The sequence below is a fragment of the Seriola aureovittata genome, chromosome 15 (assembly GCF_021018895.1).
Source record: "Seriola aureovittata isolate HTS-2021-v1 ecotype China chromosome 15, ASM2101889v1, whole genome shotgun sequence".
NCBI lineage: Eukaryota > Metazoa > Chordata > Actinopteri > Carangiformes > Carangidae > Seriola > Seriola aureovittata.
In genome coordinates, this window is record NC_079378.1 from 10,755,776 (window position 1) to 10,781,829 (window position 26,054).

General features: G+C 40.0%; 1 protein-coding gene and 1 long non-coding RNA gene across 7 annotated transcripts in view; one reads left to right on the forward strand and one right to left on the reverse strand.

Moving 5' to 3' along the window:
* The window catches only part of LOC130182648 (uncharacterized), a 305,937-nt gene that overhangs the window by 274,380 nt on the left and 5,503 nt on the right, over window positions 1-26,054 (forward strand). The window lies entirely within an intron of this gene.
* Window positions 15,602-26,054, reverse strand: part of gabra1 (gamma-aminobutyric acid type A receptor subunit alpha1) — a 29,229-nt gene continuing 18,776 nt past the window's right edge. For all 5 annotated transcript variants that reach the window (XM_056397718.1, XM_056397715.1, XM_056397717.1 and 2 more), the window contains exons 9-10: window positions 20,671-20,873; window positions 15,602-19,880 (exon numbers count right to left, since the gene is read on the reverse strand). In XM_056397718.1, the coding sequence (XP_056253693.1) occupies window positions 19,560-19,880; window positions 20,671-20,873 (524 nt within the window). In that variant the 3' untranslated portion in view covers window positions 15,602-19,559. The remainder of the gene's footprint in view (window positions 19,881-20,670; window positions 20,874-26,054) is intronic.

A 26,054-nucleotide genomic window follows, 5' to 3' on the forward strand; every position in this document is an offset into this window, starting at 1 on the left:
ATGAGGTTTATTCCAGACATGAGAGCAGAATTTCATAAATGTTTACTGAGATCATCCAACGACATAAAGTGTCTCTCTTCCACAATAAACATTTTTTTTTTTTTTTTTTTCATTGGGGTGATGGGAAATTTACAAACTCAAATGTCAAGTCCAGGTCAGAGTCAGTGAGGTCCTGGACTTCACTTGCAATGACATCACTGCAATCATGCCAAGCTTGGATTTACTACTTAAACTATTTTACAGTATCTGAGGTGTTTGAACTGAGGGAATATTACAAGTGATGTAATCTGTATGAAAATGTATGAATGGTGTGAATTCCATGCAATACTGTATACATTTACATTTACACATATTCATTTGGCAGACGCTTTTATCCAAAGCGACTTATAAGTGAGGGACATCACTGAAGCCTCAGTGCAGTAGGAGACCTTGAAGTAAGTACTAAATCTATTCAATAAAGCAAAGTGCAAGGCGATCAATTAAGGAAGTGCACCAAAAGTGCATGGTAAGTGCTAGTTAGGCATGTTAGGGTCTTAGAGGTGTTCCAAGTGCTCTTGGAAGAGATGAGTCTTCAAGAGATTCTTGAAGATAAAGAGGTACGGCCCTACTCTGATAGCATTTGGTAGCATGTTCCACCATTGGGGGAACAACAAATGAGAACAGTCTGGACTGCGATTGCCTTGAGAGCATGGATGGCAGTGGCAGAGGACATTCCTTGGAGCCTGTTTGGTTAAGTTCAGGTAAATGGATGCAGACCCAGAAGTCATTCTGTAGGCAAGCAATAGTGATTTGAATTTGATTCGGGCAGCCATTGGTAGCCAGTGGAGGTCAGTGATCAGTCAAGTGACATATGTCCTTTTAGGCTGATTAAAGACCAGGCGCACCACCACACTCTGGCCACACTCTATAAGGTTTTACTGTCCGTGAAGGGGGTGGCCTGCTAGAAGGGCATTGTAGTAGCCGAGGTGAGAGATAACCATGGCCTGGAGCAAGAGTTGGGTAACGTACTGAGGCAGGTAATGCCAAAGGTAGGTGCAAAGTGGCACGACCTGGAGACATATGCGACATGGTCAGCAGATAGCTGGTCATCAAACATGACACCCAGGTTTCTTGTGACCTTGGTTGGGATGAGAGATGAAAATGCAATTTTGATGCTGACATTGTGATGGAGATGACTAAGTTCAGTTTATCCATGTGGATATGTTTGAGAAACTAGCCAAGATCCGTGCCGGGACAGAGAGGTCATCTGGTGGGAACGACAGTTGGGTGTCATCTGCTTAGCAGTGATATGAGAGGCCATACGAGCAGAACACTGGACCCCCAGGAAGGTAGTGTATATTGCAAAGAGAAGGGCCCCCAGTATTGATCCTTGGGGCACCCCTGTGGGGATGCGATGTCCACATTGAAGGAGCGCCCAGTGAGATGGGAGGATTCGAAACCAAGAAAGATCTTTGCCTGAATGCCCATATTGGAGAGTAAAGACAGCAGGATATGGTGGCTCACTGTGTCAAAGGCTGCTGATTGGTCCAGCAAGATAAGAACCATGGAGTGAGTCGCAGTTCTAGCTGCACTTTGGGCCTTTGTCACAGACAACAGAGCTGTTTCACCGGAGTGGCTGCTCTTAAAGCTCAACTGATTTGGGTGAGGTCATTCGGTGACAGGAATTCTGAGACCTTTTTGAAAACTGCCCTTTTGGTAGACTTAGATAAGAATGGATGCAACGAAACAGGCTGATAGTTCTCCATTTGAGCAGGGTTCAGTGAAGGCTTTTTGAGCAGAGGTGTTACCTCAGGCTGTTTTAATGTGACTGGAAATGTTCCCGAAACCAGTGAAACATTAATTACTTGTGTGAGTGCTGACATAATGGTGTGAGATATGGCTTGGAAGGGGGTGGTGGGAATGGGCTCCAGCACACATGTAGTAGGGGATTTTGTTAATTTTAAACTTCTAACTGACTACAGGCATAAACTTATAATTTCATGGTCCTAATAATTACAAGGTTGTTTGTCTTTTTGCTCTCTTAAATGAAGAGTTTTATCCCCCAGTATTTTCTAAGAGACCAGTATATGGTTTTGTTGATTATGTGAGGAGAACCCCTGTTTTCAGAACACCTTTTGGAGCCTTTGTTATTCTGCACACTGACACACACTTTTGGTGTTTGTACTTTTGTACTCACCATTCTCAAGTTTGTCCTGTTGTTACTAGCAATGCATCAAAATAGTGAAGAAAAACTGGCAGGCAACCAAGCAAGAGAGATACAAAATGTTATGAATTGGTTGTTTTCATGACCATTTAGGGGAAAACTTTAAGCTTTATAGTTTATAGGGGGAATCATTATGAATAAACAATTGTGAGTAATATGAAAGCAAGAACACAGAAAAGGATGGGCTCCATGGCATTACTGCACCATAAACAGTTCAATCTGTCACCTTCAATGGAAGTTAATTGCCACTTTGAATTAATAAAAATCAGATTATGTTGACACACACCCACATCTGTTTAGACATTTGGCTGCCCAGCATATTCATGGAACACAGTTTGGTTTGTTTACATAATTGAATTTCAGTCACACATTTGTCTCCTCTAAGAACAAAACATCAACTTATGAAAAAAAATCAAAAGTATTTTATGAGTTTAGCTACAAGACATAATTTAAAACACAAAAGGCAGCTGAGGGAGAGGAGAGAGACAGATTTGTCCGTGGTCAGGTTTAGAATACAACAATAATTTATTTAGTACTAAAAAATCAAGATCACGCACTTGGCCCATTTCAGAATGAATAATAGCTGGCACCCAAGGCACATCACGACCTGGCTGTGCGTGTGTCTGGGCAATGTGCTAATAATGAAGTAAAAAAATGAATCTTCACATCGTCTGAAAATGCTGCCTGTAAGAAATAATGTACTTCTTGTTTGTTGTGATTTTGACTTCAAAAACAAACACACAAAAAAACAAATAAAAAACAAAACAAAAATAAGATCAGTGATAGAATATATATTTCCTGATGATTTTTTTTGTGCGTGTATAGTTGTCAAATTCACATCCTGAGTGAAGGTGAAGTGAAGGTTTAGAATAAAACAGGGAACTGGAGCAACTCAGTATCAAATATATTACTTGTTCTTAAACTAATTTTATGTAGCTGCACAACACAATGTAGCTCTAAGGAGATTGAAACCCATTATTTGGACAGAACATGGTGTCATAGGTGCAGGTTAACCTCATCATTTCAGCTTTTTAAGTTTGACGTTTACAGTTCAAGTAGCGATGAATCTGTGTCTGTTAAATGAATAAATGCAAATGTAAATAGTACAGGCAGCTTGCAAAACAAGGCTGACACCAGAATTCTCTATGACAGCGTAAAAGTAATTAGTCTCCGACAGGGACAGTTGTCTACAGTGGAATCACTACATTAGCTTAATATCTCAAAGTATATAAGAAGAAGGAAGACAATGTTTGGTCATTTTCCTTCATTCCAGCTGTTGCTTGTTGTTAAATAACTCTAAACACACCGATGCAGGTACACCAAAGCTGAATTCCAAAGACAAGAAAAAAAAAATTATACATATATATTTGGCTTACATGGTACATACTCATAAATAAATTTCTGTTTAATTAAGTTACAAAATAAAAGTTTTCTAACTAATAGATGCACAATGCATAGACAGTGGGAGAAATGCTGGTGTCAATAGGGGCACATTTATTTTTTCCCTAGGGCGCGCTAGAGAGATAATACAGCCATGATCCCATTAGAGTCATCTTATTCTCAACCTGTCCACATTAAATCCTATATGTAATGGCCTGGCGTGATCTCACAGTTCCTGACAAAAATGTCAGGGCCTCATTAGCTTGCCAGTATTGTTGTATATAAACCAGGACCATGTGTTGTGAAATATTGGATCGCCAAATCCAAAGTCAAATTAATAAGCTTAAAACTGGCTATGAGCTACGTGGAGCAGTAGACTAGGATGTGGATCTGTAGACAGTGACACTTTGTAGACACACAGTGCCAATGAAATCAAATGCGCGGGTTCAGTGTGACAGTGAACAGAAGCACAAACCTTCTGTTATTGTTTTGTTATGTGATAATGGCCACCTACCGAATGCAACAATCGCATTGTGTGTGACAGAGAGATAAAACTCTGTCTTTGCGTCTGGGTTCATCTCAATATCCTGCTCTCTCTTTCTCTCTCTCTCTCACTCACTCTCCTCCCTTCTCTCTGTGCCACTCTCCCTGCCTTCAAGACAGACAAAATGTCAGAACCTCCCAAGTGAGGGGAAACATTTCATGGTTTTCAACAGCCTCTTTCACCGCCCCGCTCCACATGTACCTTTCCCCCAGCCAAGAAAAGAGGGGAGAAAGAGGGAGAGAGAGAGTCAGACAGAGACATATATACTGTGGGTAGATAAAGAGGGAGAGAGAGCGGACAAAAAGACACAGACTCTCTAGTGGATATCAGAGGACCATATAAAGAACTCTGTTCAGTTCTGTGTATCTCTGTTTAGTGAATGCTTCTACGATGTGGAGAAAAAAAAAAAGTTGCATGCATTTATATATAACTCTGAATGCGATTGTGTAGTTAGTTGGGGCTTTGCTATAGACAGCCAGAAAACGACCAAATATTGCAACACCTCCCCCTGCTGGATCTACTGCAGTGAGATGAGCAGATGAATAATGGAGGTGCTCTCTCTCTATCTCTCCTTATCTCATTCTTTATGTCCCTTACTCTCTTACCCTCTTAAGCTCCTTTTTCTTACTTGAACATGTCTTTTCTCCAAGGTTTTTTTCTCTGCACCCAAAATGAGGGGTGGACTCATTTAAAGAATCTATCTATCTATCTATCTATCTATCTATCTATCTGTCTATCTATCTATCCATCTATCCATCTATCCAACTATCCATCTATCCCATCCCATCCCATCCCCCTGCGTGTTGTCGTTTATGTGGGGGGTGGGATCAGAATGCCAGATGACACAATGTGAAACAATAAGGGGTGGATGAAGAGGGAAAATGTATTGCCTGAGGGTGGAACAAATGTCAACAATAACAAATTACATCAGCATTAGCTGTGATTGTGTGTATGTGTGTATGTGTGTGTGTGTTGAGGGGTTAAAGACAAAAAACAATAAGTGTTCCTTAACGATTTTGAAAGCTGTGGCTGTGTTTATGGTAAATAGCCACACAATTGTACAATAGTTTAAATTATGATGGATATTGGATTTATATGTTCTCAGGGTGTCTGTATGTGTGTGTATAGGTCCAGGTGCAGTATGTATAGTGTATGGTTTGCATGCAAAAATGCAGTGTGCAGGGTTCTGTTCTGTTCTGTTTCTCTTCTTTTCCAAACATGACTGAGAAGAAGAAAAGGAACGCAGTCGTTTAAAATCATACAGCTCTTCAGAGTCAGAGGAGGAAATCTGTAGGATTTTTATGAGAGAGAGAGAGAGAGAGAGAGAGAGAGAGAGAGAGAGAGAGAGAGAGAGAGAGCCTCGGGCATACCCTCATGTAATATGAAATTGTTGCCCAAAAACAATAGTACTACATCTATTTGATAAAAGGAAGACATGTTCCCCTGATCTTTTCCTCTATGGCCCACTGCATTTTGAAATCTCTGAACAGCCTCAAACAGTGCAGTTGCTCAGGGGAGCTGCTTTAAAAGAAAGAATCAGATTTAACTAATGACATGGCATCATACTGCAAAAAGACCTTGCGTGCACTTTCTTAAGGTTTTTGAATGTTGCCCAATACTGTAAAATGGAATAACATTTAAACATTGTCTTGTCAAAGCTGCAACAACAGCGTTTTTATATAGCTGAGACCAGTTATGGCAGCAGACTGGGGCTTGGGGAGCTTAATAAAATAGAATACAGTAATAGTATGACATAATGATGGTTAGTGTATTTAAATCATAATGCACATATGATCATAAAAGGAGGGCAAAACTACACCAATCCTTTTCCCAGTGCATTATGAGACACAACACAATACATGAGGCTCACAACAATAACATAGTTTTCCTTTCAGTTGTAGTGCAGCAGCAGGAACCACACAGCTTTCACTACTGAGCAATTACATTCAGTGCAATGGATCCACCACTGGACAGTGCACACTGGACTGTGCTGGACTACTTCCACAGCTGCGAGACTGGGTCACGCTACACTGACTTAACTGACATCAAAGCTTGGTATTACAGTAAATAGATTTAAAGAAATATGTACTGCTCACAAGGTGACAATCCATCTGATCTGTGATTAATTGTAAAGATGTTTGTACCACTCCTTCAGTTCTCTCACCCTCACTGGTTTTATAGGAACAACAAATCCATCTGTTCAGACAAACCACAGCTACACCTCCGTTTGACAGCTAAAAATGCTTTCTCATAAACCTGACCATATCTGCTACCACAGCTAATACACTTAGCTAATACAACCAACCTCTCTCTCTACAGAAAATGAGGCCATCTGGGGTTGATTGTCAATAAAATGAATTTATAGAATTACAATATTTATATATGTCTGACATAAATGAACCTTGTTGATTTCATTTTGAAGGCATAAATTGAAATAAAAAAAATAAATGTTCGCGTTCAAACAAGATTCACGTCAAGTCGAGTCTATATGCAGTCATCTGTCAAGTTTTTGTGACTTCAAGTCCAAGTCTGACATCTACAGCTTGGATTAATTACCTTTGTCACGTTCCTGGTTACAAGCTGCAGTTTTTAACCTGCAGCACGAAAATCAAAAAACAAAGTGCCATCAAAAGTCTTTTGAGCAAAGATTTCCCACACACTGTCGTGTACACTTGCAATAAAAATAACTTAGACTTAACTTAATAAACAATGTTTCAGCATTCAGACCTTCATCAGGTTATTTTACAGGACAAAAGAAGAGACAATCCTAAATAGGTTGATTGACCCGCGTGGACCAACCAGGCTATGCTGCAAACTGACATCACTAATTGATTCAAGTGTCAGTCGTAATCACATCGTGGCAACATAGGCTGACAATTTAGGAATATACAGAATGCATATTATACGTATCTTAATTTAAACAGTCATAATAAAAAGATGAAATAATAACAAAAAGATAACTACTTACAATATTTTCAATAGGCATCTGATACAAATTGGTCCACGGTCCTCTCCAACAAACATGTCAATTCACGGGTGTCCAAAAGTTCTGCTTCATGACTACACTTTGCTACAACTGCTGTTAGCTATTTGTGAGTTTTATTATTGCTACATAACCAACTTTAGCAGCTTTTTACTTACCAGTCTAGAAATAAGCGAGCTCAGCATCATCGAGCTTCATTACGTTACCCTCAGTGAGCTGTCTCCCGTGGTGGAAAGCAACGCCAATGTTAACTCTTGCCTCTATTGCGTCTTTTCTTCTACTGATATTAGCACGCTAACCAGCTAGCCGCGGCCAGTCTCATCACTTTCTGATAGGGACCCACTGCAGCCTACAATCTGCCCTGAAGACGAATGCTGCTCAGAGGGCGTATTATAACCTCATGTCTTGTAATAGCAACAATGGCCGAAACTCTTGTGAAGCGACAATCAGCACCACCCGCTCCCGGAATGAAACCACGTTCAGCAGCGGAGAAAACTTACCATAGCCCCTTTAAGAAGCGCGTTGAAAGGGAGCACCATATGTTTGGTTTTTCGTTCTCGTCTGATCAGGATCCATTTGCCTTCCCCATCATTTGCATTTAACCTACTAACTGTTGATGGATGCTTTAGTGTCCCATGAATCCTCTGGGAGTTGATGTGTCGATTCAATGCACACAGTCTATCAAGACTTGATTTATGGGACAATTCACTGTAACATGTGCTGCCTACCATACACAGAACAGCAGATTGAGAGCCAATGCATACATCTAAAGATAAAACGGTTCTGAACAGGCCCAGGTTTGTGAAGAGGGGTTTTGACATTGAGAGATATTATGTGAAAAAATATAACAACAGCGGAGGGGAAATGTAAGCACAGAAGCATGCCCTCTTCAAATCTGGTTTTCCTGATATGATTCTTCTCATAATTGCATTGCAAAAGCATGATGTATCTTAACTATACATCCAATTAATGTTTCACACTGTGCTTCCTTGGTCACACACCGTGTTATCCTGTAAGTTCTTTATTGATTTACGCTCTTGAGACTGGAAAAGCACTGGCCTTGAGAGGAAATTATATTTTGTACCTGTACAAGCCAATACATCTATTATGGCTGCAGCCAGTACTGTGTCATAGTTTTCGGAAGTCGGTTTTGCAGGGTAATCCCTAGTGGAAAAACAGGGCGAACGTCTTTCTGAAAGTCAGTGGTGAGAATTATCTGGAAAAAGAAAATTTGCTAGGAAAAAAAAAAAAAAATGTTACGCTCTTGTGATTGAATTCGATACAACTTGTGCCCTTTGAGTGGCTATTTTTCCTCCCAGAATAGTTTCAAAGGGGCATGTCATGGTAACAAGATATGATTGAATGGCAATATGTGGCTGAGCAGAAGTGAGCTTCATAGCCTTTTGCACCGCAGAGCTTGTTAGAGATATGCATGGCGGCTAATGGTTTTGACAAAGAACATCCGGAAGGCCTTGGAGAGAGAAGGAAAATTGGGAGGAATGGGAACAAACGGAGAGAATGGAAGAGATGGAGGCGGGGTGAAAGGATATTACAAGAGAAGATGAACACAAGTGATCCCTTCAGAATCCCTGAAGGGTGAAACAGCGCTCAGGTTGAACAGGGCACAAGACAAAGAAGAACCTTAACCAGGTTATGCTTGCACTGGCCGAGCTAAGTGTGGGTTTACAGTGTGATTTATAGGAGTGAAAAGGAGAGGAACACAGCTTTAGGCGGGACACACACAAGCCCAAGCACATTCCCACGCACATATGGGCATAGTATGTAAACACCGGCACTCACATGCAATAAACACTCAACACAGATATAAAATCGCACCATGTAACTGGCCAAGGTGAAGTTGTAAATCTATCACATTCGTCAGCTTTATACCTACCTGTGGGCAAATGTGTGTGTGTGTGCCTGGTGCCTCAGCAGGCCCTCTAGCAGTGACAGGTGCAGTACTGTAGCTGCATTGGGTCAATACTATACATGCCTGCTGGAGCTTACATTAATACAAGACAGCTGACAGCACACACATTCTGATAATACCCCTCAAAGAAAGTAATTTCCAAACAAAAAATGGTTCCAAATAGCCCCACAGTGAACCAAGCACACATATTGTCCACATTGGATCCAAGAGTATTTATGCTTTGACCTTCAAGAATTAGGCAGTGTTTACCGACTGTGTAGCCAACTAGCTTACTGCAGCAAAACTAAAGCCAGGGCCATTGTTCAGAATAAAAGAATTCAAAACCGCAAACAGGTCGAATTTGTTCCACATAAATCCAGTTGTATTACTACAAAGAGTGGATTGTACGCTGCAGATATGGTCACTGAATCCCCAAGCAACTCCATACAGCTGTACAAAAGGAGAAAGTGCAATGCCAATAGACGTTTTACACATAATTTTAATGAGTGTACCTATTTAGTTGACGCAACGTGAAAGGTTCTGAATACCACAGTTATCATATGTAATTATTAAACTTCCATTATTTCACAAGAGCAAAACTAATTGTATTTTAGCACTGGCACAAAATAACAAGGGGCTCCATATTGTCTCTATATGACTGTGACCCTTATTAACTGGTGGGGTTGAAGTGGTGTTTCTGTAAGAAAACTAGTTAATTCCACATGAAAGCCCAGACTTGCAATTTAATGGAACAGGATGCATTTGGTGATGTAAGCCAAATAAATTACCCCCTCTGTTGTCTGGTATTAAATATACCCATGGATTGCAACAAGCTTAAGACCTCTCTTGATGCAGGACTCTTGGCTGGCAAGTGGGAAGCACACAAAAGTAATCCAATGACGGTAAAACAGCAACTTTTAATTATGTTACATAACTGCCATTATAGAAGGCAACCCTACAAACAAATTTAATGTGTATCCTGCGGAAAAAAAGGGAGAACAATTTTGTAGATAACAGAGCGGCTTTTGTTTTATAAAAATCCATCTCACATGTTTAGAGGTGGTGAGAGAGGGTGTAGTTCATGATTTGGAAGAAGCAGATATGTTATTCAAACATCTAAAAAAACAGAAACAGGAGGTTGAGAAGAAAGAGTTAAGGGAAGGCAATGAAGGGAGGTTAGATGAAAGGGAAAGAGAACAGTCAACAGGGCAAAGCTGATTATAGAGTAGCTCATGAAACGTCAAAAATAATTAGAATATATTTTCAAAATAGCTTTTTTGAGTGTTTTCTTTTCAGATTCCTTACAGTTTTATCATGGCTGATACTATACAAGTGGCTTTATGCTTTATTACATCCCTGCTCCCTGTTCTCCAACCCCTGATCAATCCTGGGGTTTTCTGTGCCCTTATCTCGACTCTTTCTCTCCTTACTGGATGATTTTTTTTTTCTCTTCACTGACTCCTCCCATATCACGATAGTATTCCCTTGCACCATCCTTCCTCTACTTCACTTTCCACTGTAATTACTCTTGGATTTTCCATTTGCCTCCCATCGTCTTTCTGCTTCCCCATTCTATGACCTTTCCTGACTCTGGACCTTCACTCATCCCTGTCGATCGTCTCCTCCTTTCCGTCAATCTATAACCTCACCTTCCCTTGCGTACACCCCACCCACTAACACACACACACACACACACACACACACACACACACACACACTAACCCCCAGTTGCTATCCCCTTGCCCCTCAGCTCACCTTTAGTTGCTTGTGCTCTCCATCTGCCATACCTCATTCCAATCTTGACACAAGTTCACTCCTCCAGGAGAGCGGAGTTTCAATTGCAGTCAAAAGTGATGGGACGGTTTAATAGGAGATCAGTTGTTCAGGTGTCAGGGTGACCCTGGATATCAATTTCAAAACAGAGTGAGAGAGGAAGGACAGAACTGTGGAGATAAGGCACAAGAATCACTCAAGTCCAAGAAAGTGAATGTAATTGTGATGATAGAAAGGCCGAAGACTAAAGAAGAAGTTTGTCTTCTAATGAGAGCTGTAGGAGGAAAGACAATACGCTGATGATATCATCATAGCCTAGAGAATATGTCCCACTCTTACGCCAACCATCACCCAGTCTTTCCTCTGGACTGACGAGTCTTCCCTTCGGCTGCTTCCACCATCATTAGCTGAGGCCCAGTATTTTGCAGCATTCAACCAAGACTTAACGACTAGCTCATTTAGATGGACCTGTCACTGTGGTGGCTCTGCAAATGTCGTGTTATATGACTAACATTATCCTTATTGCAAAAGAACAGCTTGTGGGTGAAAGTCGGCATCGCTCTGCTTCCACAAGCTGGTCTGGCCAAGTTTAGCAAGTCATTTTCTATGTTCTGTGCAACATTATGGCTGCAAATGGCAACATCCCCCAAGAGGGACTTTCTTTTTTGTAGTATTTGCATCGAAGCACATTTGAGGTTGATGCTGTCGTTATGTGGGGCTGCTCTGTGTCTCGGTAATTTGTGGAAATCTCATGCAGTGCGACAGAGCCCCTCAGGGAACCTGGGCCGTGGTCCAATGAGGCTGAAATGAACAAAGCGCTGTTCTGAAGTTCAGTTTGGGGTTGAACATCACAAGAATAGGAAACACAGACACAGGAAGTCAAATAAGAGGAGTTTGACAGATGCGATAACTTCACTTGTCACATTATAGAACTGTTGCTTTTCTTTTGAAGTCTGTTTTTTTTTTCTTTTAAAGTAACACCAGCCACGAGTTTGCCATCCCTGTGGAGCGGAGGCAGTGATGGCCAATTCTCCCTGCAGCTATAGAGAAAAGCATTTATTTTGGTATCATATGTCCTAGTATAGTAAAGAACAAATTACAAAGACCGCTGCACACTACAAGCTCATCACCAAACAGTTAACAGACAACATTAGCAACAAGCTAGTGGAGCATTTAGCAGATAAAGAGCCAGATGCCTCAGTAACTGGTTGAAACCAAAACAGATGATGACCTGTACCTGCTTGATGTGGTGACATGTTAACCACAGCAACTTGTTATACTCTATATATGAATGTATGTAAGTACATCGTATCTATATGTTACAATTAAGTAAAGTACACCAAAATTCTACTTAAATGCAGCACTTTAATTAATATTTTGTGACATTCGATCACTGCAAAGTTAAAGCACACGGACAGAGACACCAATAAACTGTAAATGGTTCCAAGTTATACCAGCCTGTCTCACCGTGTCACTATAAAAACTCTGGCACTTTGTGTCAAAATACTACCTCACACAACTGCCTAACATTTCACTCTTATGGACCAGACATTTCATTTTTATCTTAGCCTTTATCGTAGGAACAGCTTTTGAGAGTGGATGGAATTCACACTGCAGTAGACTACCTTAAGTCCAACACAATGTTGACTCCTGAAACTCTGCTAAGGAAAATACAGTAGATGACTGATTTGATTTATTTTTTTTTTTTTTTTAAAAAAGGAAGAAAGGGAATTTCTGTTGTACAAAAACAGTTTGCAGCACATGCACACATGGGAAAATATTGTTAAAAATAAAAACATTGCTGTCCTTGGGCACAGGACCTTTATAACAGAATCATTTACTTTCTGCGGGTGCAGAATATAAAGTAATTATCTTTTGCTCCAATTGTGTTTTTCTTACTGTTTACATATTCATTTATTCATTTCAACTGAAAGAGAAAAACAAATCACAGATCCTGATACCTGGCCAAGTAATCTGCAGAGTCTTCCAAAAGGGTAATTGGGGAAAGAGAGACAGCAGACAGCGGAAGAGAGTGAGACACTGAAGCAAAGGGACAGAAAAAATGAGCAAGCAGGGAGAGAACTAATAGAAATCTCAGGAGATGTGAGTCCCTGATGTGGCTAGTGCTCGAGAATTTAGAGGCTGGAAAATTGGACGTGGCATGAGGTACCTGGGATGTGTGTGAGAAAAAAACAGAGTGACTCCCCGCTCCCCTTTGGCTGATGTGAAGCCTCCGTCATCTCCGTGTGGAGAATGTAAGCGCAGACGAGAAACATGCGTGAGAACTTTCACATTCATGGTTAGATTATTTGTTTTGGATGGAGTAACAGGCTAAATGCAACAGAACATTTCTGCTCCATATCAACTAAATTCTGGCTGATGACCAATGTTGCCTTTCATGGAAATGAATGGCTTTACTCTTTGATTCAAGTTGGATTCCAGTGGCCACTGAAAGTTTCCAGTTGATCGATAGCTATCAGCTCACAAGCCACACTGCTTTGAAATAAGTCATTCTACTGGTGTTTTCGTCCACCTACCACCACCTACTGGACCGGAGTATAAAGCCTATACACAGATTTGCAGATGCAGCCCTCGAAAAGCAAGAGATGAATGCAATCAGATCTGTCACCAGAGGTGCATACATGTGGATGAAAAAGTTTGTTAAATTGCATCTGCAATCTATCTGGATAAGTGAAATGATGAATCTTAGCTAGGTTTACAGTATGAGTGTGTTCATGAGATCCCTATGAGTTCCCTTTTACATTACACAAAATTGGAAGCTGCTTTATTAAAGCTGATGTTTGGTTCTTCTTTTCTTCTTCTTTTTCTAAATCTGTGCACGTAGCAGAACGGTATTCTGAGTTGGATTATTTTGTGTTTAGAAGGGTGATCACTGCTAAGCATTTTTCTAATTTCTCTTTTTCTGTGCAGTTATTGCTACATTTTGACAAAATTGCGAGCTCTCACGGATAATGTAGGGATTGGTTCGAATGTAGATTCATTCCTGCACAAACACGATTCATGGACAGATTGTTCAATGCCCCAGTAAATGGAGTTTCTAGGAAAACTGGGAGACAGGGAGAAAGACTGTCCTCTTAAAAGGGAAAGGCGTGTTTGTATTTGTGAAAACACACATCTACACAATGCTTTTGTGAAATTCAAATGTGTCAAAAAACGCATATCAAGAAAAAAAAAAAAACATGCTATATGTATTTGAGGCAGAGACAATTGGAATGCAATTTGTCCTGTGCCATGTCACCATGCCCCCCCCCACCCCCCCTTCAAAAAAAAAAAGATCTGTGCGTATGAGGGAAAAAGTGACTGACAGTGAGAGAGAGAAAGAGAGAGAGAGAGAGGGAGGAGGAGGAGGAGAACCAGGCAGAGAGAAAGAGAAAAAGCCTCCTCTCTCTGCTCTTCTGCCAGCAAGAAGCAGCTTTATTACATAACAGTCTCAGGGCTTGGCAGCTCACATGCTTTTAAGGAAGAAGCGCACGTTCCCCTGCACCTGAAGTCTCATGGCAGGGTGGGAGAAAAAGACGGGGATGAGGTGGAGGCTCGAGAGAAGAGCAGCGAGAGTGAGGAGAAAAGTGATGAGGAACAAAACACAGATGTCAGCTGAGAGATGGCTGGACTGCCTTTTTCCAGGCTTGAAGACAGGCATCAGCCGATTACTGTAGCTGAAATGAAATACTGCCACTGTGACTGCCACTGATAATATGAGCAATAAAAATAACGCTTTTATGCAAGTTCTGTATTGGCTGGAAGTTTATGGCTAGGATTAGTGGTGCAAAGGAAATAACATGATCTACAACAAATACCTGCAACAGAGGAAATGCAACATCAGTTTTTTTTTTGTTTGTTTTTTTTTAAATAAAGCATCATCCAAATTCTCTATTAAAACATGAGAGGAAAAAAAGGCTGTGTTACATTGTTTGACTTAGAGTAATCTCCTGAATTTTGGAACAAAGAGATCTATTTCGATATGTTTAGTTTGGAGAAAATAAAAAGTATATGATGTGAGAGTGACTGAAAGACTGATGTGGTATGATGTATCAGTATCAGTGTTGGTATGTAAAACCAACTGCGCTGGTTTAAAAACCCGGTCGGTTCATGGGGTGCGACCCAGTAGCCTATAGACATACCACATTATCGCAATGTCCTTTGACTCCCAGCTGTTGCGTATCATACGCCTCTCTCTCTCTCCCCACATTTCCTTTCTGTACCTTGACTACTGCTGTCAAATAAAGGCTTAGGGATTGTGGGGTAAAGGTTAGAAGTCAGGACAGTTGTCCTGTTTATCAGAAACAAGGGCCCTGACATGTAGTACATCCAACCCAAACTTCCTACCAGACTACAGCCATACTAGCAGCTCCATGAGGCTGTACTTTGACTTGCTGTTGCTTTGAGCGAAATGCTAACGTTAGCAGGCTAACAATGGCAATGCTAACGTGCTGATGTTAAGGTATAATATTTACTGTGTTTGTCAACATAGCTTAGCGTGTTAACATTAACATTAATTAATTTGAAATGCAGTATGCACAAAGTACAGCAGAGGCTGATGGGAATCTTTATCAAATTTCATCCAGCCCATCTAGAAGATATCCCATCGCTCTGTCTAATCTGGGTCCCAGTGAATGTCTTCTTGACATTAACATGCTTCACGTATACTCTGTGCTGTCTTGAAACACAATGATTTCCACTTTTGCAACTTGTGATGTAAACGGTGCACTTGAAACAGACCCGACAAAGGTCTGAGTGTGTGTCTTTGTCTGGTAACCCACAGCACAAGGACAGAGGTGTAGCCACGACTTTCATTTGTTTTCTTTTTATTTAAAGACTAATGCAGAGAATCAGATTCTACAGGGCCATATCATAACCAAAAGAAACAAAAGAAAACATTTACAGAAGGTTCACCATTTCATCTACATCCATCAGAACCCGTTGTCAGTATCACTGAACTACTAACACATTCCTGTGTACAGTATGCGGGTGTGTGTGTTTGTGTGCATCTTGAACGTGTGTATGTATGGTGTCGATGTCCATATGTAGACAGTCTCACTCTAATTTCTCTTTCCCTAATCAACTTTTGTGCTTTAGAAAATTCGTTTTTTTTTTTACATTTCAGTGAAAATCAGAACATATTTTGCTTGATAAAAATACAAGAAAAAACTCCAGTAGGTATCTAGGAATAACCAAAAACTCAGTGTTGAAAAGCAAGTGCTGCTGAGAACTGCGATGGACCTTGCATCAAACATAATGGAAGAAATGACAGATGTGCCTACAAATGTGATATTTACATGTATGCTCTGCATATGAGTGTGAAGGTAAAAGTTGGAAGCTCACGATTGCACTGTGCCTCATATTTCACATTCCCTTCTCTGTGGAGCATTAAGTGTAGCAAAACCAGACCTGGCTCAAAAAGTATTTGTAAATGGTCTCTAGCGTTGGTTTTGATCCTGCTTGGAGAACTAGATATAGGGGCTCATCACAGATATTCCCAGGAGAAAAATCTACAAAATTCACTTTTGTCTTGTCAAAGTCAAAACTCTGTGGCGCTCCCTATGATATCATTGAGCTTTGGAAAACAAAACAAAGTGATCCATTTAGCAAAATAACATTTCACCTGCCTCCATTTCTGTAATGACAAACAAGCTCAAGGAGTGAACAGAAATATTATTAACAAGGTGATCTTGTTACAGTTTTGCTCCTGTTGTTTTTTTTGTTTTTTTAAGTTCAGTCACTTTATTGCATTTCTCTGGAGAAAAAGTGCAATCAACAATGAAAGCCATTTTCCCTTCAAGCAATGACAAAAATCCAAAGCGCAAACAAGAGATAATCCACTGTTTTCTTTGTTGTCACCCTGTATAGCCATGGTTGAAAAAAAAAAAAAAAGCTAATGGTTTGCACAGCTGATATAAAAGCCAAGCTTTTTTTTTTATTTCTTTTTTTTTTTATAATAGCTTGTGAATCTGAAACACAATGGTCAGGGAGAGAAGGTCAGTGATGTGGTTCAAAGCTGTCCTTGCATAGCACAAAGCTGACTACATAAATGTGATGTTATTGTTCTTCTAAATGTGCAAAATGCATAACAATAGGTTGATAATACAAACAATATTCATCATCGTCTTAGCTAATATCTTCAGTAATAGAATCAAATACTGTATGCATTATGTATTTTACATATGTATATATATTTTTTTCCTCATGATAATAAACATAAATACAATAGTTTAGAATTCAAATATCTTTATACAACTCTTCACCCTGAACTTTTCAGTTCCTTGACCCTCTGCTTGTAGGTTAAGTGGCTGTGAACAGTAGACTGCTTGCATATGCTTGCAAAGACGTCTGCCATTAGGGGGGATAGGTTCAGTATTGGTCATAATGATAACGCAAATAATAACAATAGCAACAACCACCAATGTCTTTTTAGTTTCCCTCTGGCGATAGTGTGATCTCTTCACCTCAGCGCACAAACACACAGAGAGTTATAACATGCCTTTTGGCCTGGTCAGTGCCCTGTAAAACATATTCAAACAAAAAAAAAAAAAAGGAAAAAAAGAAAAAAAAGAAAGCACACCCAGAACCGATGATGCAGTACAATGCACCCCCACTCTCCGGCAAGAAATGTGGAGATTTTGCGAAACAAAGTTAAGAGTGGGACCCAAAGGCTTCAGAACCCCAGATGGACGCACAATGCAATGCTAACTTTGACCAAATCTAAATATTTCCTAGATTTCTATGTACAGCATACAGATGAAACTACAAGTAGGAGGGGTCAATGTAAAGCTACAATGGATATCACCCCCAGACTGAGTGTCAGGTTCAGGTCCTAAGAAAAGCCCTTGCTAATTAATATTGCTACATTAACATAATTTAAAATGGACTGTTCAGAAACCTTAACGTGCCACATCAGAGAAGAAGCATTTCCCTAAAGTGTGTGTCTTTACTAAGTTTAAAAAAAAAAAAAACAGCAAGCAATGTTCTAGACAAAAACAAAAGCATTCTTTTCACATTTGCGTTAGTTTCTGTTGGTTTTTCTCGGAAGAGGGATTGACATCATGCTACAAAAATATATTCATCTTCATCACTATCGTAGAACTACAAGACAAGTCCTCTGTGCGAAACACAGCGCCGGCTAAAGTAAGATTACAATGCCACTTCAACTCAACGTCTCCTTCCTCTCTTTGTCTCTTTCTGTCTCTGTCCCTGTCTCTCGCTGTTGCTCACCAACAAGCAGCAACAAATGAGTCCAAACGGGCATGTGATACTGAAGGCAGTGTAGCTGGTACTTTCTGAGTGTTATGTCTCAATTTTCAGCTGAAGGGAGATGGGGACTATGGCAAACAAGGTTGGGGGACACAGTGGGATGGAAAATACAGACGCGCCATCAATCAACAAAGTAATAGCCATCACAGCTTCAACTCTGAAGTTGGAAAAAGGCACTTCTTCTCCTTCTCAATGTGCCCCACCCCTCTTTAAGTGATGCTAACCGTACTTTGCTATAAATGGCGTTTTTGGCAAACGAGGCCCCATCATGAATAATCAAACGCTCTAAAAAAAAAAAAAAAACAACAACAAAAAAAACAATATGTAAATCAGAATGTTTTAATTCTAAATGTAAAATGCACACCAGGATTTGAGATGATTTTTTTTTTTTTTACATTCTTACTCATAACTAGTCAATCTCAGTTTACACGGTTGATGTTGTTGTTGTTGTTGCTGTTGTTGCCGTCAGTGTGTACACAAACACACAGTTAAACAATATTTTGACTTCGTTGTGAAAGCAGCTTTGAATGGAATGCTAACTTGGTGAGAAACAGTCACTTAAGCGTGAATTAGACCAGTATATACTCTTTTTGTAGAAAGTATCATAAACAAAAACAAAAATAAATGGAAAAAAAGTTTACTTTTCCATGTATTCAATAAACATACCCTTTTAGTTACATTTTGCAAAGCTTAAACATAATATTGACATCTCTAACACTTGATAATATTTACAATGCTGTGAAAGGAAATTAATATTTTCAATGCTGAGCACAGAGATGATCGGATTTTTGTATATATTTTTTTGACCCCTAAATAAATGGTGTGTCCACTGAGACATGTTTTATTGCTATTGCAGAAACCCTAACATATTTTGAAGAATGACATAATTAATCTCATAAAACATCTACAGAGAATGGAACATATTTTGACAGAGACTGAGCGTTTAGCATTTTGCTGATGATATCAAATGAACTAAGCCATCAGTCAATGTTGATCTGTTTTTTTTTAAATAAATAAACATAAATAATAAGATGTCTTGCCCATGCATATACACAAGTGCCTTTTACCGTGTCTGTGATACCATGTTTGAATAAAATATAATAAAATTAAAAAATTAAAAAAAACAAATAAATAAAAACAAGAAAACAAACATAGAAACAAAAGCCCCTTAACAAGTTTGGGCTATGTGCAGTTGTAGAATAGCATTCTCTTGGCTATATATTTATATTAGCATTTTCTTAATAGCATCATCCCAGACCTGAACAACACCCTTCCAAAAGTCCATATTGTTATCGTTCTTTTTTTCTCTATTTTGTTTTTTCAAAATCTTCAAAATTTAGGTAAACATAGAAGCAATGCAACAACTGGGAATTCAAACCAGCATGGACACCATGTTTGTCTGAAAATAAACACCTTTTTTTCTTCTTTTTTTTCTAAGGAGGAATAAGAAAGAAAATGAAATAATTACAGGTATAATTTAAAAGGAATGAAACATGGATTAGTGTGGATTGACCCCCTGCAGTTTGGGCTTCTTATTCAAGTAGGTTGCCCAGTAGACCAGGTTAAAGGTTCCAAAGAGCAGAGGGAAGGCTATTCTGGCAATCCTGTCTATCTTGCTCACACTGTTAAAGGTTTTCTTGGCCTCTGGAGGCTTGGGCTTTGGCTCCTCCTTGGGCTCAGTTGGGGGTGGTGGTGCACTTTTGGCAATAGTGGCCAATCCAGGGTCCCTGGCAATATTGGGGGCGAAGGCTGTAGCAGTGGCAGCTGGGTAGGCTGTAGTGTTGTTCTTCTTGAGGAGGGACTCTTTCTTCTTCTTTTGCTGATTTTGTTTTTATGGAAAGTAAAAAAGGATAAAGAGTTCAGGTTACACGTATCATCAAAGCTCTGACTGTGACATACAGTATATTACTGTGCACAATGCTTGTTTAAAGCTGCATTTTGTATCTCTGACACAATTACTGGTGTGAATGTGTGATCCAGCAGCCTGGTGAACATCCAGTAAAAAATATGGAAATCAAGTTGAGAAATATTAATTCCTCACATCTACATATTTCCAAATAGAAGCATTAAACTCGGCAGTCTAAGAATGAATATTGGGCTGTATTTATTTCAAAAACAGCTGCAGATCACAGAGTACCATGCTGCTAACTGCGGCATAGAGACAAGTGGAGCAGAAAGCACAAGATGAACACTAAACTATTAATGTTCATGTCATGTTACTCAAATTGCATTTTCTATGAGATGAGCTGGCGACAACAACTAATGTTCCCTGCCTGGTCTTGCTCCCTTGGTAGTTAAGTGCAAACCGTCCCGTTGCAAAATGAATAATATTTTGAAACAGAAACCCATATATGTCATTTTTTTTTTAAATGTTATTTTCTGGTGTCTGGTCTGAATAAGAGTCTGTCCATTTCCTGGAAAACATGAATTTGCCTTGCCATTCTGCGTTTTGTGCAGTCGTGTTCCATATCATCACCTTATAAGCCATATTATATCAAAGCCTTGGTCTGTTTTCTCTATTTGTATATCATTGTAAGGACTCCTCAGGAGTAAGTAAGCAATTATAAATGAAAAATTAAAAAAAAAAAAGGGGGGGGGGCTTCAAATACCTTCTCTGGTACCACACTTTTTCCATCCCAGGCGTAACCCCTCTTGGTGAAGTAGTTGACTGTAGCAAACTCAATCAGGGCGGAGAAGACGAATGCATAGCAGACAGCGATGAACCAATCCATAGCTGTGGCGTAGGCCACTTTAGGGAGAGAGTTCCTGGCACTGATACTGAGTGTGGTCATGGTCAGGACAGTGGTCACTCCTGCAGGGAGATACACAGACAACATCAATATGTAATTCTTAGATCATGTAGTCGCTATCATTACTCTTTTTGGTTACCACAAAACAAGATATGTGAAGTATGTGAATACTCCGTATCAAATAGAGTCATTGGCATGAATGGCATGAAAGTGAATTTATTGTTTGTTGTTAAGCTAACGTAAAGCAGGGACCAGTACATTTGAAATATGTGCTACAGTGGACTATAGTTAAGTCGCATCATATTGTGGTTGGCAAGTTCCTCTTATATGCGTAAATCAAATGAACATACAGTTGATTCACATGAATCCATATGAGCAGATGATACGGTCTTGCAGCTTGTGCTTTTAATAGACTCAGAACGGTAGAGACGTCCACAGATGCAGCTGAATGCTGCTGATTAAAAGCAGGAAAGATAGACTTTCTCTCTAAATCTGACCAATGCCCGGCGCAACACATTATTCGCGTTTTTGTCCTCATGTAAGGAGCGCTTGTCAGCCCTGGAAAATGAAATCACTAAACTACAACATTAGCTGCCGAGAGCTAAGACTCTGCGCGGAGAAGCAGAGGAACTGGGTCAGAGCATATCAAACGACGCGGTGCTCATCACAGAACAGGCCGCTGCAGATGTTTACACACCAAACAACATCAGCTCAAGGAGCAAACAATCCACCCATTCAGCCTGGGCTGTGATGAAGGGCGGTGAAGAACAGCTGGCTTGAACGGGAAACTATAAAATATGCAGAGAGAACCCTCCCACACGCATGCTGTATGTGGAGAGGGATGTTTACGTACAACCATGAAACCCCCACATACACACACACACACATGCTCGAAAGACCAACAGAAATGTGATCTCATCCACTTCTTTAAATCCTCTTGATTTATTTCAAACTTCTTGTCTGAGTGGTCGTTCCTCAATTCTGAGTAAACTTCTAAACTTTGAACTATCCAGTCAAGCAAACTGAAAATGATACTAAAGAGAGGGAAAGAGAATCTCATTTTGATTAAATATGACAAATGAGGCGACATTATTAACAAAACAACAGGGACAGTGAACAGAATACTGGAATAAAAGCGACCTCTGTGAAGAATATTGTTCAGTATTTGCAAAGACTGTGTCAGACCCCATAACAATTGTTGTAGGTTACGAGGGTCATAGTTTGTCCCTTTAAGCGGTTACACAGTGATCTTTCAGTCAGTACTGGTGAGGATCTGTTTATTACCACTGTTCCTCTTTGACAATTTAATTTTGTGTTCAGTTGACATTGTTATGATCTTTGTTTAAGACTTTCCCTCACTTAATAGTTCCTCAGTTTTGTAGTTTGTTTGTGACTGATTGGTTCCTGCACCGGCTCTCCAGCCTCTGAAAGAGGCTAAATGAAGCCGATATTAATGTTCTGCTTAACTTAATATGACTCCTTTTCATAGCTGCCTTTCTGATTTACAGACCATTACCTTTAAGTTTATTTACAAATCTGCAAAGACAGCTCACAAGTTGTCATAATGAGATATGCTAAAGAAAGGGGACTAGCATTAGCAAGAAAAAAAATGGTTGCCACAAGGTGATCATGTTATATTTTCTCGGCAAAATCGCCGACAAAATGACTCTTGTTTTCTCTCACAGCCTCTAGAGGAAAAAAAAAAGCTTAAAAAGTTAGTTTTTGCATTGGATTACAAAATATTGACTAGTGTTCTTATTATTGAAACGTTACTGTTTCCCTTCAGAATAATGAATTCTTCTTCTTCCTTCTCAGTTCTGATGAAGTGTTAAGAGATGAATCACAGACTCCTCATCCTCCCACTCTCTTTTCACATGATTTTGGCATTGCTGGCTCTGGTGCTGTCACATGAAGCATAAAGGACGATTATTATGTTCTCATTAGTCAGAGCTAAATAAATGATTTGTCATTAGCCATAACAGAAGGAAATGCCTCTGGTGGATTTCCTGTATCCGTATAGCAGGTAGCCTACACCGGGCGCTTTGCCATACATCTCTGGTGTTCATTATAGCTACATGGGGAAGAACAAATAAGTAGGTCAAAGTTATTTATTCTGAAATAACGTATTGTTCAAAAATTTGCATTGCTTTAATAAAAATGGAGGGTAGAGGGTGAGTTTAACTGGATGAAAACGGACATACGGGAATAATCAAGAGTAACACCTGCCTCATCGTCTGCACTTGGCACGAAAACAGCGTGAACAAACGAAAAAACAAACGACAGCTTCGCATTGAAATTGTCAGTGTTCAATCCCAATTTGACGTGGGACACAGCTCAGCTGCCTGAAACGATGTACGCAGATGGAGAGGGAGAGTATGAAGAATAAAGGTGGCCACTGTTAAATCCACACGCCGAGATGTAACGCACAATAGCCATTTTTAAGCTACTGTAAGTGTATTAATACTGCTGTGTGATGCCATAAAAGCCACACATGAACCATGTTCTGCACCTCACCCACTGCTAAGTAGGGCATTGAATGGTTTGTTGATGCATTGTTATGGGAATGCATGGCAGCAGGAGATATGGAAATATTAAGTGATGCTTAGTGAAGTATTCATACCAGATTGTCAACTCAGAATCATGTTCATGTACAGCTCATTTGTACCAGCTGAATTACACTTTGAGGAAATGTATGTTGCTTGTCAGCAAAACATCAGTGTTATCCTCGGTGACAAGATGTGTCATTTGTTTTCCTTTTCAAGGAGTAAAAAACACACATCCTGCAAAAAAAAAAAAAAAAAATCCATGACAAGTGAAGAGTTAATAGCCACTTTAAGTTTGAGAACAAGGTCTTGAGATTTCCAGTGGAGTGCAACATTAACATCAAGGTGTCACCGCTTAGGAGGTGGGTGCCAGAACACTCTCCATTGGAGAACGGCCAGTGTAAAGTGATTTTGCCAGCAACCGTGTCTACTTATGGCCTCAGCAGGTGCTGGAGCACAAAAGAGCGACACCTCACATTCATTGCCTCTGTGCTGAGCGCTACAGAGGCAACATGGAGGGGATGGAGGATGAATAAGCATTGAAAGGGACAGCCGTTACGGAGAACTAGGAACTAGATAATATAAATACATATGTGGGTGGAGGATGACGGCCTACTGATGCACGTGGGGCGCATTAGTAGGAAGAAGATGAAAGACGGTAAAGCAATGTGGATGGAGAGATGGGTGGCAGCGTAGTGGTGTCAATCTGTCAGGTATTCCGTTCGCCAGTAAATCAGTTAATTTTGTGGGGGAGGATGAAGGCAGCACCACTGGGTATTACACAAGTCCTCACAAAAGCGGCCCAATGCTTGGAATTGTATATACTTTACAGTGTTTGACAAGCTCTGTTGTCATGGAAACAAGTCTTCCAACTCCTCTAGCGTCTTAATACCACAAGAGAAAAAAAGGAAAAAGAAAAAAAAAAAATTTTCTCTAAAAAAAAAAAATCTCTTTCTAAAAATTTCCACTAAGTGTTGGTTTGCTTTTTTGTGCATACACTAATGTGTGTGTGGTTTGTGTGTGTGTTTGTTCACAATCATCCGCAGGTATGTGTGTATAAAAGGTGTGTGTATGCTTGTGCTAACAAGGTGGTCAGCCAGAACGATTCCCCTCATGTGTCTGCTCAGTGACGGGCCCTCCTTAGGAATCATTTAGAACACTCGAAAGTTGACTCATTAGAACATGACTCCAGAGCTGGTTTTAAATGACTCCATTTGACATGTTGTAACTAATAGACTGGAGGCTTTGAAGGCTGTTAATGAACAAAGTCACTGATCTGGAAAGTTCTAACTGGATTAATAGTGGAGTAACTCAATTCTGGAGAGTCCCTTCCACTCAATTTAGCTCAGTGTGCACAAGCAGTGACACTTGATTTATATGATACATATCTTCTAACAAGATTTTTGCCTCTGTTTGCAGACTCACTTTGAAATACACACATACGGTACAAGGTAATGGGGAGAAGAAAAAAAAAAAAAAACTCAAAATATTGAGAATGATGGTCCGAGAAAACGAATTTGAGGAAACTAAATTAGAGATTTAAGGTGATGAATGACAAGGTGAGGCAGACAGTTTCAGGGTGGTGGGGTGATCATTGATGCCTCAGGCAAGGGAAAGTTTGATATGACTGCATGTAGGTAAACAGTCCAAATGTGCAGTTTTGGAGAATGTGGGACAGAAAAAATGTCCACTTTGTTTAATAGGTTTTGATCTAATTTCTTTCAGGGTAATCAGTCTGCCTCTGTAAGGCTGCAGATTAGAAAATAAATTGCTCCAGACATAGCTAAAAATAAAATAAGAGGCTCTTTCAGCTCAAATTTATTTGTCCTTTAAGGTCAAACAATTTTTCAGCATAAGGTGCAAAGTCATTCTTTATTGTTATTGATATTATTGATCTTTCTGATGATGAATTGTTTCCTGTGCTGGTTCCAACTTTGGCACTTTGATTGACATCCCTTCCGTGACAGGCTTCAGCTGATCTGACCAATCTCAATCCAGTGAGTAAAATGTGCTGCTTAGCCCCTGGCTCACAGCCAAACCGCAGACAAATGTTGGTGGGGGGGGTGAGCCTACAGGAAAATGGCTGTGCTGTCTCTCCCTCTCTCTCTCTCTCTCTCCCTCTACTCTCACGCTCCCTGGTTCCAGACAGAAATTTGCCTCTGACAATGTTTTGACTGAGTAGGCAACCAATAAAACATGACAATCAAAATGTGGGACGAGGTCAAAAGTACATTGTGAAGTGGGACGTTCGCTCACTCAAAGAATACATAGTCTTTTTTTTTTTCTTTTTTTTTGTGTGACTTTCACCCTGTAGCTAGGCTGGGGTGCTAAAGCAGGCCCGGCTGTCAATGAGCTGTCTTTATAAACGGTTGCACGCATCATGATGCACCTGAACAAGGACGGTACAGACAATACACATCTGCAAAGATAAAATTCCTCTGCTCGAGCCTTTGAGGGAGCTTTTAAAAGACGCTTAAGACAGACACCTGTAGTTAAACTTGTTTTCTTTCCAGCGTCAACTGGATCTCCAAATGTGGATGACGCAAATTTTAAAATAAGCTTTGACTGCACAGAGGTTGGAGGGAGGACGTGCATGCAGGGTGCAACGTTACGACTTTGACATGTGAGACAAACACTTACTGGCCGAAGGGGAAAGGTAGTGAAGAGATATTGCAGTTCAGCGTGTTCCATTTTGAGCTT